The following is a 14959-nucleotide window of genomic DNA, read 5'->3' on the forward strand; positions in this document are numbered from 1 at the left end:
AAGTCACATGTGAAGCATATTCTCATTCTGATTGGCTGTTAAGTGGTGCCCTCTGACTGTTTCGGAGTCATCTCTGGAATCCATCGATCTGATTGGTTAGCGGAGCAAATGATCAAAATACTACGGAGGAAAGATATTTTCGTTTGGATTACTGGTCTGGGGGAAGCTCGCGAGTGTGTGTGTTTGTGTATTTTTGCGTTTGTGTGTGTTGTGTTTGTTCCCCGGGGAAAACACTCACGAGAAACACCGGCTGTTGTTATGCCTGCTGTGACGTCACGTTACTCCGTTCTCCGCTTGTAATTATGCCGAAGCTTCAACGTTGTATTTATCATCTGAATTTGCCGAAACAATTTTAATAGTCTGAAAGCCAAGACTTTGTTTATTTGAAACCATATGAAAACAAACTGTTTTTGCCGTGTTATCTATGATTACTATACGCCTTACATTCATAATGTCAGCCGGAGGGAGGGGGAGTGAGTGGCGAGTGAGAGCTGTCATCTTCCCTTTACAAGCTTCAAAAATGTATTTATTGTGTGATTTTGGAAATAAAAGTTTCATATTCTGAAAGCCAAGACTTTGTTTATTTAAATGTTTTTTAAAAACATCCGAAATAAAAAACTTTTTTCTTTTAATAAAAAAAAAAATTTCAACTTTTTTATTGGCTCATGATAGGCCCCTGATCTCCGTAGGCCCCTGGGTCAGCCCAGGTCAGCCCGTGCATTAAGGCGGCCCTGCAGACATCCACTGAGAGATGTCAGCTCGACAAGCAGAGATGCGTGCGACGACCTGGGTCTCTGAGCGAGGAAAAGAGAGAATTAATTGGGTGTCGTCAGCGTAGCAGTGGTATGAAAAACCATGCGGGCTAATGACAGATCCGAGCGAGTTTGTGTACAGAGAGAAGAGGAGGGGACCTTACTGTAAAAATACATTTAGATTTCTGGCCCCTCATTCTGTAGGGTTTATATGTCCTTTGCTCTATTTCTGCATGAGTGTTTTCCAACATAATGATATGAAAGTCAGATGGATTGATGACTCTAATTGCCTTTAGGCATGAACGGTCATGACAGATACTGTACGCTGTCTGTCGATATTTGCCTGATGATGGACTGAGAACTCTTCCAAAGTGTTTCTCTGCCAAAGATATTACAATGTTATCTGATCATCTTCCCTACAAAGCTGTAGACAGCACTTTTGTGTTTGACCAAACAATGAAGAGATCTCACACTGCAGTGTAACGATTCGAAACAGACCTGCCTGAGGCTACATCTTAGCTGAGCTGAGCAGAAAATAGCCTAATCCTTTTTGCGTTGAACGGACCCCATTCAGTCCCTTTAAAACAGATATAAACCAACAGAGCAATGCCAAGAGACGGATCCTACAGTTTGGACGAGCACAGGTTAGACATCAGTCACACTTGGTAAAGCATATTCCATACACATGCTCTACAACACAACCCAAACACTACATGAGTGGGTATGTGTGATTATATGAGTATACCATCTGTAAACAGAGATTCTCAATGCTTGAATACACGTCTTTCTGTTAAAAATACTATATGAGAAAGTGTGTCCTGCCAGCATGGAGGAATAATCTCCTTTTCTCCCTCATCTGCTGGTGGTAACACCCACACAACTGTTCAACTTTTGGATGAACTAATTTTACTTGAATGAGTGCTCAACCAATTTGATGGCCTGCTTATGTTGTTCCTTAACTTCTCTTAGTACTATATCTGCTTGGAAACAGTCTAATTTTCAGTAATAAGACAAGGCAAACCTTCCCACCATCTATCACACTGTAAATGAAAGAATGTAGGTATAGTTACTTTGGGGAAGATAATTAAACCTCAAAAGAGCCTCCTCAAAAACAAAACATTTGTTTGATGCTGCCATGGGGAAATCAATTACTGAAAACAGACACTTAACTCAAAGTCTAAAACTTCGCTGCAAGCAGAATTCCGTTGTTTCAAGTTTTAGTTTTTCAGGTTGGGGTAAATGCTCGTTTTTGGATTAGATCAATATTGAGGCACCTTCCATAAGATACATACTGAATACTTTGCATTTATAGACTGCACTTTACAGTATATTGACTCTGTGTGGTCTGTGGTTACGTCGCATTATGTCCAGAGAGATTGTGTTGGGAGTCTCCAGTAAATCGCAGTGCAAGGACTTTACCAAAAACGGCCCCTTGTCCTGAGGAGGAGAGATAAAAGCATTACCTCCCTCTGTCCCTTTGCTCCTTCTGATGAGATAGTGGAGGTCACATTGGCTGGGTGAATAGAGCGTCTCAAGTTCAGCGCCCTTTAATCGAAGCTGTGTTTAAGCTTTGTCTGCTCTTTTCTCCACAGTTTGTCTTTTGAACAAAGCATGTAGCTGTATGCCATCCTCCGACTCGCACTCCAATGATTTATTTACCGTGATTGTCTTTCTCCGAGATGAGCCTGAACTATTTTGAAAGCGTCTTGTTCTCACATCTCTTGAATAAACTTTAGCTGTTCAAACTACACTTACGCGTGCCCCCTAGAGGCGTTGTGTCTGACACCTCCTCCAATCTATTTTAAATGGATATAGAAAGGTGGCTATCAGTAAACCGTCTTAGAAATCATTTCATTTTAGGGACGTTTGACAGATAGAATTGTGACTTTGCCTCAAACACTTTTGTCTGCTCTGGAACACCTGAGCCTCCCTGGATATATGAGGCTGTCTGGTTTCTTTGGCTGAATTCAATCCAGGCAAATCACTCATTGGCACACATACACACACAAAACAGCTGCATCTTGGTGTGTACTGACGCTCCATACACATGACCTCTGGCTATGTGTTCACGCTGCCCATCCTGGCTCGATCCCCTACCTGGCTTAACATCTGTTGCTCCTTGGTGTGAGGATATGTGCTGTCTGGAGCAGAACCGTATTGTTTACTGTGCTGTGGATGAGACAATAAATGTGCGTGCACGTAGCTCCATCTGAAGGCATTCCAAACCATATCACATAACAAACCTTCACCGATTTTAATTTGAAGTCTAAAGAAAATGTGCTTCATTGTTTTCCAAGTTGAGCTGACATTGGTTGGTGGAATCACAGCGTCTCTTATCAGATATTATTTTTAAAAAATCCTTGACATACACTCAGAGCATCTTTATGTTTTCAAAAGGCAAAGCATTTTGTCTGTTTCTTATTAAAACAAAAGTCTTCGAGTGTTGACATTTGAAGCTGCTTCTTGCAGTGCAATGCGACTGCAAATGCCTCCACAATGTAAGCTGCCATCTGGCTGGCCACGGTGCTGAATAAATGTGTTTTTGGCCAGTGTGAATGGTTTCAGGCTCCCTGAATACTGAATGAATAAGAATGTGTTCCCATTAGAAGTAATCTGCCTCCGTGTTTACTCAGTAGTGTTCCACAACGAGAAAATGAACAACACTGCAAAAGCAAGTGTGACATATAAATGCCTCTGAACTGAAGCTAAACTTCACAACTTCACAACAAGTGCAAACCTGAAGTAGTTGTGTTTATCATTTTAAGGCATCCAAGTAAAAAAAGCTCATAAATTGGAGCTTGGTCTTTATCCCTGCTCATTAAATGTACAAACTACTGATCAGCAGGGAGCCACTGCAACATTCTATGACAGAGGAAGAACTGAAATAGGAATATCAAAGTATAAAAATGCAGTAAGTCGGTATGTCCTTGAGTAGCACCGTCTTTCTCAGTGTCTTCTCACTCAGATTGTTATTGTGAGCGTCCACTCAAACATAACATGATTGAGTGGTGTGGTAGGGTGAGTACAGCCAGTCAGTCAGATTTAGACATTTGTTTAGCAGTGAGCTAAAATGTAATGCCTCTTTAGCGCTCTGATTAAACAATAGAGACTTACTTTAAAGGCCACTTCACACGCAGACGTCCTGCTGTACGGAGATTAGCATAACGGGAGGCTGAATATCTGAGACTCTGTGGACCCTCCTAAAGCTTTACCAACTGGGTGTTTCTTTTATAATTAGACAAAAGGACTGATTTTTGTAAATCATAATGACTCTCTTGTGCTTATGAGGTCAGTTATTTAGTGTGGCGCCTGCTGCTACATCACATTGCTAATAAATTGCCTCCTCAAGTAATAAGTCCTAATTTAACCCCGAGCACATATATGGTTCTGTAGGGAGCCGTAAAGTCTCCAGCAACTGCTGCCATTTATTAAAGCTAGTTAGCAGTAAAATAATGTAGTTTAACCTCTTGATAGCAATGATATTAATTTAATTGCATTTTTGATGTATTAGACCCTGCAATATGTTGTGCCAAGGTCCTTGTAAGGGCATGTCTGTCAGTGAAAAATGTGCCCTGTCAGGCCAGTTGATTACTTGTTACAAAATCACTGCAATGCTTGTAGTTGTTGACAGCTAAATAAATGATTTGTAAGAAGGCAACATTGTTTATTCCACATCATCTTTTCTGATGACAAGCGTTTTGTTCTTTGACATTTGTGTAAAAAATAATGTCAGGAGAAGAATGAGGAAGAATACAGCAGTGAACCTTTGCTGAAATGTTTGTGAACAAAGAGTGAGAATTAGCAGGTGGGTAATGTATCACAGAGCTTCACAGAGTCTAATCAGGATCCCAGCTGGAGGCGTAGCCTGCTCTGACCCTGTGAAATGACTTTGTCCTCTGCCTCATCATCAGTGGGAGGTTAGGAGATCAAAAAGAAAGTAATTTCAAAACATTACTGTGGATGTAATTAGCTTTGTTCCGATAACATTCACGCAGAGACGGGTGTGAAACTGTACACCTCCTAATCAGATCTGCACTGTAATCAGCAGACAATCTTAAAGGTGGGGTAGGTAAGTTTCAGAAACTGGCTCGAGATACACTTTTTGTTATATTCCATGGGATGTTCTTAACATCCCGATAGCAATGAATATCTGAAGTGCTTTGACAAAAAATCCATAAAAAAATGTCATCTGTGGAAGCCGTGATACTGTAAAAAGTACAACCTGATTGCCGCCCTGTCTGTCAGCCTTCCATCTCGTGCACGCACAAATGTATCTCGTGCCGTCATTGGGCGTGCATTGCAGCAGTACTTCAATAGAGGCTTCTCAATACTCAAATTTCCCCTCCTCGACTCCTCGGTCCTCCGGTAGTGACCGGGAAATGAATTTCAGCGCGCCATTTTGAAGGACGTCTCATTTCTCTAAATGCACACCGAGGACCGAGGATCGAGCATCGAGGAGGCTCTCTGGAGGAGCTATAACCGAGGATACACTGATGGTTCCTCCACGGCTCCTCCGCGGATGCATAGCCGCTAGCTTAGCAATAAATACACACAGCGTTGTATTCTCCTCCCCCTGTCGGCCCTAAAAGCTTCAGATGGCGGATACCTGAGCTCCATAGCGTCCCGCTCATGTGAAACACACACACCGCGTTAGCGGGACATTCTCCTCTCCCTGTCGGCCCTAAAAGCTTCAGAGGGCGGATATCTGGGCTCCGTAGCGTCCCACTAGCTTAGCCGCTAGCTAAAGGTAAACATAGATGGGTACATACTATAGAATATGAATAAATCGTCACCGATGTAGAGGATATATCTTTGTATTCACTTTGAACTCGCCCAAATGGAGTTTAATGCTTTTGGATTTAAGCACATAGTCCATGCATGGGTTTGAAAGTATAACGTGCTAGCCTGCTGTAATACATCGTATAGTCAGGCACACATTTATGAGAGATTTAACAATGGCCAATTATATTTCTTAAATAATATGTAGCCTATTCCCAGAGCATAATTCATGGGGCAACAAGGTGAGGTGTAAAATGTGTTTTAATATCATAAATGTTACGCCAGCAAACTTCTTGTACGGACTTTGGCAGTAGTGAAGACTCACTGAACGAATTAAGTACAAAGACGAATCGTTCGCGAACGTGCAAATCACCAGAAGTCGTTCGCGAACCGGTGAACGAATCAGTGAACGAATCTTTCAAGTGAACTGAATCAAAAGATTCGTGTCCCCGAAGGGAATCGGAATTCCCATCACTAATTTCCGGGAACGGTGGAGGCGTGACGCACGGCCGGACTTATCTCAGCCAATGACAGCTCTGCATGCATCCCCTGGATATTATTTGAGAACCTGCTCTCATCGCAACGCGATGTTTACAGTGAGAACAGCTGTGAGGTCCTGCAGAAAGCAGAGCAGTGTGTAAAATATATATCACTCAGTATAACAGGCCTACTCTCTTTATTTGCTTTAGTTTAGTAGATATCTACAAAGAGTCCATATTTTTCTAAAACCATTTAGTGCTTCACATAATAAAATACACAACGGCTGTAGCCTGATTATGCTTTAGCAGCTGTAGGTGTGTGTGGTACAGTATGTAGGTGTGTGTTGTACAGTGTGTAGGTGTGTGTTGTACAGTGTGTAGGTGTGTGTTGTACAGTGTGTAGGTGCGTGTGTTGTACAGTGTGTTGTACAGTGTGTAGGTGCGTGTGTTGTACAGTGTGTAGGTGCGTGTGTTGTACAGTGTGTAGGTGCGTGTGTTGTACAGTGTGTAGGTGTGTGTGTTGTACAGTGTGTAGGTGTGTGTTGTACAGTGCGCAGATGCCGCGGACAGACGGGTCTCAGTTGGTTTGATGTCCTTACTTTTAATACTTGCAAATACAACTTTTGGCCCGTAATTTCAATTCCCCATTTCAGCGACCAGAGAGAGAGGGGGGGGGGGGGGTTATATCCAGTCTCTGACTGTGTTACGTTATTATGAGAGTGCTCTCATACTTTAAATTGTATATATTTATATAAATATATTTGTGTGTGTGTGTCCGCATCTGTAGCCTGTTATTGTCTCATTATACCGCACTCTCAATGAATTCAAATAAAATATGTGGGGGAACAATGTTCAGCTGATCTAACAGAGATTATAAAATATGACAAAACACTCGACAGCTGATGCAGCTGTTGCCACGTCATAATGAACGGACGTCGCTTTAATATGACCGCTCAGAGGAGAGGAGTTCTCATTTCTTTAAACGTCTGCTGCTTCCCCTCCTCTCTCCTCGGTTCCCCTCCTCGGTCCTCCGCTCGCATCTCCTGTGGGCGGGTCTAAGTCTCGAGGAGGGGAGTCGAGGAGGGGAGTCGAGGAGGGGAAATTTGAGTATTGAGAAGCCTCTAGAGACTCGCCAGCAACAGGCGGCCACTTTCACCAGTCTGCTGACGTCATGTGCGCGTTCATGTGTGTTGGAGGAGGTGCTCTGTAAGGACGTCTGAAGGAAGGGGCGGATTCTTTTCGGCTGTGTACTTTCAAATTTTAGTGCACTCGAGCCGGTTTCTGAAACGTACCTACCCCACCTGTGGGGTAGGTAAGTTTGACCTGTGTTAAATGCCAAATCTGTCTGCGCCATCCATTTCGCAGTCTGATCACACCGCGTCAACCCCTGAAGTCAATGAAACAAAATGAATCCATCCCACTAATGATTACTTTTGTTTTGGCCTTAGACTATTCAAAGCTGTAAAGTTATCAGTTTGGTAGTTTTACTGTTACAAGACCGGATCTGTGGTAAATAAAGCATGATTCTTTTTTTGGGTTGGAGGGAATGTTGTTTGTTAAGCTAGTTTGACATCTAGACAACTGTCTGGGGGAACCTGTCTGTTCTCTGAAACTCAAGACTGGTTGAAGGTATTAATGAGGCACTCAGTGAATAATTAATGTACATCAATAACATCTCATATCTCATTTGAATGGCCAATGACGGTCAAGGTTAAGTTAGTTTTAGACAGGTCTCATCTTCATGTTTCACGTCTTGATGGGAAATGCCTATATTCTGTAACTCTGTAGCTAAAACAAAAAAGAGCTGAAAAGAGGAGCTGTCTGAAGTGGCTGTGTTTAAAACGAGGAGGATTGTGGAAGTACTCATTATATACTACTATATATACCCAGAGGTATCTGCTGTGATACAGTATGGATCATTCATCTAGGAGCAAATTGGTTGGAAAAACACTGTTTTTCTGTACATAAAAAAGTGGTTTTAAATCAACTATGCTTCTATCGCATTGAATATTCATGACAAGAGAAAAAAGAATCAAAGTTTATATTTACTTTGAAACCTAGACTGACACACAAGAATGGAAAATTCTCATGTGAGTGCGTTTTCAAGGTCTTTGAACACTGAAAAGCAGTTGGGATTTGTAGGAATTAATACAAAAAGCACAGAAATCACATTTGTTTACACTTTCTATGAAGCACAGATCTCTGGTGCATTATGATGGCGTTAATAGTGAATTACAAATAATGCTTTATGACTACGCTCCAATAAAAATCCATGCAGTATCATAAGTTATTATTGTATATGTTAAGTGAAGTGTCGTCCATGTCATTGCATCTATAATAATGCATTATTAATCATGTTTCAATATTGACAGTAAAGTAGAATGAATCTTCATGTTTAATGATCACTATGCTGCAAAGATTATTTTGAATGCATGGACATGTTCTACGATTAATTCACCATGAACATTTTGATATGCATATATTAATAAAGAGTGCAACAAAATAGACTTCAATGTACTTTAATCACAATGCGATCCTGCATGGAGTATTATGCTATGTGTCCTTACTTCAGTTCATTGTGGAGGTGTATAAGTAGTCATAATGTATGAGAAGCCCTATCATTCCAGCTTTTGTTCAAAAATAGTCAAGAGCACGGCACTTAGCATTCATTGTAGGTCATATTCACAGCAGTTAAGTCATGAAGCTATATACTTCACTATGAAATTGTATAAACTGTACTCTACTACACACTACATACTACATAGCAGTGGAGTTTTAAAACCAAGCATTGTTGTGTGAAAGACAGAAATCGTCATGAAGGTCATCGCTTTCTGTATAGTTATTAAGTAACTCTTGAATTCTAAAACCACTTTAATGAATAGACTTTTCATTCGGAGAGACATGTCGGCCTCTCTAACACCTATTGTTACATCTCTGAGTCTACTGCAGTGACAAAAAGGTCATTGGGTTTCTGATTCTCTTTTTGACTGTGTTGTATTTTTAGCATCACTTCAGCTTCAGTATTGTTTAAAAGCCCAGCTCAGTTCAGGAGGTGACAAACAATTGCTGGTTTTTCGCTGTCAGTTATTGTGATGCTCCTGCTTGATGTGTACATTTCCCATTTGTAATCTTCTTCATGTTTTTTGTTTATTAATGTCCTTTGTGATGTTTTCTCTTCCCAGACATGGAACTCGATGTGCGGGAGAAGTCGCAGCAGCTGCTAACAACGGCGTGTGCGGTGTGGGTGTGGCCTATAACGCTAAAATTGGAGGTGAGTGAAGCTTACCGTTGGGGTTTTTGATTCAGAACCAAGTGTAATTGGAAAATAATAATAATTGACATGAGTTCAATATTATTTGAATTAGAAATAATATGCTTAATAATATTCATCCAAACTAATTAAGGTGGAAGGGAATTGTATTATCTAGGCTCCATTACCACCGAGACCTGAATTAGAATCAGCTGTAAGACATTTCAAAGCTGATATCCATTTACTATCTTTTGCATTTGATTGACTCCCTGTTAGATGCACAAGTGTGCAGCAGAGATAGGCTAGTGTCCTGATTCGTTGTCTCTGAGAAAATAGCTTTACCTTTCTGCATGGTTTTGAAAATGAATACATTATGGTTTTGTTCATATTGCGAGAAGAATGCTTCGCAACATGTAGATTTCAGATAAAAGTTGGTGCCGGGGTGAATCTTTTCTAGACTAACCAGCAATTAAAATATCTCACTCCACCTTAATTTGGCACTAGGCTGTAAACCTCTTTCTTCCGCCAATTAGATAAAAAGCAAGTTTGATTTTTTTTAGTGTTCAGTTGAGGCCATTGTGATGCCTTAATTTAGATTTATATTGATGCCAAGAATACTGTCTTCACGACCCAGTGGACATCTTTTCATACCACTGCGTAAATCCACTCCCTTATTACAGGCACTAGTTTGAACTGCCAGAAAGCTGTCAGCATGTGCAGATAGGAAATTGAGAAAGAAGACATGCCTTCAGAGGGTTTGATAGAAATCGCACCTGTGATTACAAATTAACTCTGAAATGTTGCTTTTTTTGGCTCCTGAAAATATTTGCACTTGATGAAGTATTCCGCGGAGGCTTTTAGTAACTTTTGTCACCAAACAATCTGTCAGTGACATGTTGGCAGCCAACAAGACTCAGCGGAGCCAATGCAGCCCTGAGCAGCCTCGCTCACAGATGTTACTCATAACTCTCCTTCCTCTTCTTCATTACCATTCATCTCCCGACACAGTTGGCCCTGTTCTCATCAATTACTCCTCTGTGAATCTGTTTATGTCGCCGGGTCACTGCATTGTTTATAAACAGATGTGATTCGCTCCAAAATACCAGGTGTGCACAGGCAGTCCGGATCATAGGGGAATCCTAAATGTGTGTATCCTAAGTAATGATTAGTGTTTAAAACCCGTAATCGACCCTACTTGGCTCACTCTGCTTCTCCTTTCACACACTGTCCTTGTTTTCCTTTCTGCATTCTCCTACCTGCTACTTTTGACTCGATGGAACCGCAGGAAACCGGCACAGCTGTGTCTTTAATACCAAATCACCGAGCCGCAGGCAGCTGATGAGAAATTGCTACAATATTGATTATCATTACCACTTCAATACAGCACAATGCATAATGATCAACGGTGCAAACAGTGTCTATTTAGCAAAGTTAAGCGTCTTTTTATTTTTGTTTGTTTCTTCCAGGCTACTCAGTATTCAAACTTGGGTTACATCAAATCCCCTCGCCAACAGAGTCATTACTGCTTTGGCTACGTCCCTTCTGGCATGTGTTTGTGCCTTCAGGGCAAGCCAAGTAGTCTAGAATGGATTTTTGAAATCTTAATGTGGACACAGTATTGAGGTACGAGGGGGTCCTCTCCCAGTGATGGACCTCATTTGAGGGGGGGTTCATTTCACGCCTTTCAACAGCCATTAATGTTCAGAGGGGTGATCTGACGCGGCTCACTTCAAAGGGCCAGACAGAGTTGTGTTCAGGTATGATGAAAGGTGACATTCAGAGCTAGCCTGGGGACACACCAGTCTGTGGTAGGATCTGTAAACTCTCAGCTCATGTTATATCTATATATGTGTACGTGCAGATGTCTCCAAACGTTCTGTATGTTTAGTTGCGGTCACAATACTAGCCTTCCTTGGTTTTACAACCAGCTGGGTTTTTGATTATGCAATGGTAAAATAATGTAGTATCCGTCAGAGCAGCATCTGTGGGTGAAGCTTTGTACGCTTACTCATTAAAAACTGAAACTTTGTGAAGTCTTGTTTTTCCTGTGATGTCTTTTGTTTCTCTGTTATTTGTTTAGCTTTTTGAGGCCGATGATAACATGGGAATTTGTCGGTCTGACCGATTTCTTTCCCCTTTTATGACAAGTTTTATCTTCTTCCTGTCATCTCTTGCAGAGTTTTTTTTCTTCAGGTTTTGACACCTTCTCACCCATCTGAAGCGAAAATGAGTACTCCAAGGATCTCTTTACCATCTGTCATCCTGTCACTCTTTCCACAAAAACGTCTTGTTACGTCTCTCGTGTGGTAACCTAATCTGCGCTGCCTTACCTGTTAATTTTACAGGAGTTCGCATGTTGGATGGCGAGGTGACAGATGTGGTGGAGGCCCACTCTCTCAGCCTTAACCCGCAGCACATCCACATTTATAGCGCCAGCTGGGGCCCAGAGGACGATGGCAAGTCACTGGATGGCCCCGCCAAGCTGGCTAAAGAGGCTTTCCTACATGGAATCACCAAGGTCAGTCCCAGCAATACACTTCCAATCTACCCTGTTTCCTCTTCTAGCATGACCATTAAACTTACATCAGCTCTTAAAAGTCTTCACATACGCTTGTAGTTGTTTGATATTTTGGGAAATATGCCAATCCCTTTCTTTTATGCAGAGAAATAGATGAGAAGATTGACTGCCATAATGTCTGTAGTGAATATCACACTGAAGCCAGCAGATGGCTAGCTTAGCTTAGACTGAAAATAGCTAGCCTTTTTCTGTGCATAGGGAATTACATCTGCTTACCAGCACCCCTCATGCTCAATAATGTACATGTTACATGTCATCCATCTTATTATACCAAAAAGTGTTAAAACAAGTGGATGTATCAGACTATGTCTCTGCCATTTTAGTTCTGACGTCTGTTTCTCATTAAAACAGGGTTTACCATAGCATTGCCTTGACAGTAGGGGTTGGGGCAGAGGACAAACTATGGTTAGGCCTCATCGATATAACTGCTGGGGGGTAAAGCTGAGTTGAGGAATAGCTCAAATAAACAATTTGGTGTCTGAGATATGTTTGAGCTCATGTTGAATCTGGAAGAAAGACATTATCTATTAGGAAGCAGACATTATATATTAGTAAAGTGTTTTTTAAGCAAACAAGAATATGCTGTGTGAAATACTCAAATTTACCCGTGGCTTGAAGCTAATACCGTCAGCATAATTTGTAACATTTTGAACTACATCTGTAGCTATATAATGAGCTATTTATCTCATGCCAGCAAGAAAAGGAACCCTTTTCCAGCTCTACAAACATACTGTATCAATATTTAATTGAGGCTATCTTCCTGAAATACACTGTAGGAAAGGACAAACTCAAGGTGAGTTTGCTATCTGTTCTCTGCTCTTTAGGTAAGAGTAAGACAAAGTCAAAAGTACGATATATTATCTAAGGATAATGTCATCATTTAGTTTAGGCCAGCATGCTGCAATGAAGGGTATTTGCACGACAGCTAAATGATAAATGTGAGATGTGAGAAAATGGAATGAGAGCAGCAATCACTGATGCAGAACAATAGTTAGACTCAAAGACTGTAATTGACTAATCAATGAATGATACTGCACATTTGTATCTGTGGAAAAGAATGATTTATATGTCACATCCCGAAATGTGAAATGCTGCAAATCTCACAGTGTGAAAGTGAGGAGAAAGTGCCTGACAGCAGCACAACAGGACCTTTCTGGTTCAGCATGTGTTCTCCTGGCAGCCAGATAACCCCTGGCACCGCAGTGTTATCGTCTGGCCTCTGTAACCTGCAGCGAAGGCAGCGGGGGATCATAAATTGGTCCGGGAAGTCAGGAAGTATTTCAATCAATCAATCAATGTTTATTTATATAGCCCAATATCACAAATGTTACATTTGTCTCAGTGGTCTTCACAGTGTGTACAGAATATCAGTATGACAATACGACACCCTCTGTCCTTAGACCCTCACATCGTACAAGGAAAAACTTCCGTAGAAAACCCACAGTTTAAAGGGAAAAATGGGAGAAACCTCAGGGAGAGCAACAGAGGAGGGATCCCTCTCCCAGGACGGACAGACGTGCAATAGATGCCGTGTGTAAATTGAAAAGATAATACATTTGCAACATAGGTAGTCCAAATGTTTGGAAATGCATGTGTGTATAATAGGAAGATGAATCCACGAGGATATCCATCCAGGACCTATGATCCAGGACCACAGCCACGACTCAAGATCCAGGGCTCGCGATCCAGGACACAGGACCGCAGGATCATCCATGTCTCCGGATCCCGGCGTATATAGACAGCCAAAAAAAAGAAATTTGGGGAAGCTGGGTTAATCGGAACATGAGAGTACACAGGTATAGACAGAGCGAAGGAAGAAGTAAGATGTCCCCCGACAAACTAAGCCTATATCAGCAAAACTAGGGGCTGAATCTAATCAGCCCTAACTATAAGCATTATCAAAAAGGAAGGTCTTAAGCGCACTCTTAAAAACTGATAGGGTGTCTGCCGCCCGAACACAAACTGGAAGCTGATTCCACAAATGTGGAGCTTGATAAGAAAAGGCTCCGGCTCCCATTGTACTTTTAGAGACTCTAGGAACAACCTAATATATTATTACCATTATACCCTACTGTCCCTAATAGGACAGTAGGGTATAATGAGTTCTTTAAGGTAAGATGGCACCTGCCCATTAAGGGCTTTGTAGGCGAGAAGAAGAATTTTAAATTATATCCTGTGTTCTATAGGGAGCCAGTGTAAGGCAGCCAGAACAGGAGTAATGTGGTCCCTTTTCCTAACTCTGGTTAGTACACGAGCTGCAGCATTTTGAATCAGCTGCAGCGACTTGACTGACTTCTTGGTACACCCTGATAATAAGGAGTTACAATAATCCAGCCTTGAAGTAACAAATGCATGGACTAGTTCTCATTCATAACACTCCGTTCGATGTCTCACTATGGGATGCGCCTCATCGCGGAGCAAACAGAAGCATCAATCTCATTACGCCAATCCTGATGGTGATCTTGACGTCAACGTCAGGGGAAATCACCCCCTATAAGTAGCCTGCGCCACGACGCATGCGTCATTCAAACACCTCTTCTCGCTTCAGAGCACATCTCTAATGGTAGCCGGGCTAGCTTAACAGTCCACAGACTGAACCAAAGCTAATTTTCGGTCGACGGGCGTTAGCCGGCTACCCTATTCTGCCTCGCAGAAGAGTATAGTACTAACACACCAGTTAGTATTATAATCAACCTCGCCGTTCTTCCTCAGGAATTAAGGTAAGGTTTTGATTGTTCAAGCTAGCAACACACCTGCTGCTAGCTTGTTTTTTCCCTCACTGCCGACACCACGGTAGCGAGGACGGATGTTTTACTTTTTTCTTCCACGAAGGAGAAAAAGGATTAAAAGGATATTACCACACCAGGTAATATTCTTTGAGAAAAAAGACCCACACCGTCCTTTTTCTACGGATTAAAGACAGGTTGGGAACTATTCTTTCTCTCGACGTACCTGTTACGAGCGGGTCCTCTTCACGCCACGCAGCGTATAAGATGGATGCCTCTCTCCCTCACACCAGAGGAGTCAGGAACTCGGAGGCTCGGCTCTGCGGCTGCGGGTTGAAAGTGTCAGGCACAGACTCACACCAGATCTGTTCGTCCTGCCTCGGGCTGGAATACGC

The 14959-nt window shown here is 41.9% G+C and overlaps 1 protein-coding gene across 1 annotated transcript in view; it reads left to right on the forward strand.

Moving 5' to 3' along the window:
• The window catches only part of furinb (furin (paired basic amino acid cleaving enzyme) b), a 66151-nt gene that overhangs the window by 19981 nt on the left and 31211 nt on the right, over positions 1 to 14959 (forward strand). The window contains exons 4-5 of the mRNA XM_034085783.1: positions 9193 to 9281; positions 11606 to 11778. Of these exons, the coding sequence (XP_033941674.1) occupies positions 9193 to 9281; positions 11606 to 11778 (262 nt within the window). The remainder of the gene's footprint in view (positions 1 to 9192; positions 9282 to 11605; positions 11779 to 14959) is intronic.

This window comes from Pseudochaenichthys georgianus, chromosome 6, assembly GCF_902827115.2.
Source record: "Pseudochaenichthys georgianus chromosome 6, fPseGeo1.2, whole genome shotgun sequence".
Lineage (NCBI taxonomy): Eukaryota > Metazoa > Chordata > Actinopteri > Perciformes > Channichthyidae > Pseudochaenichthys > Pseudochaenichthys georgianus.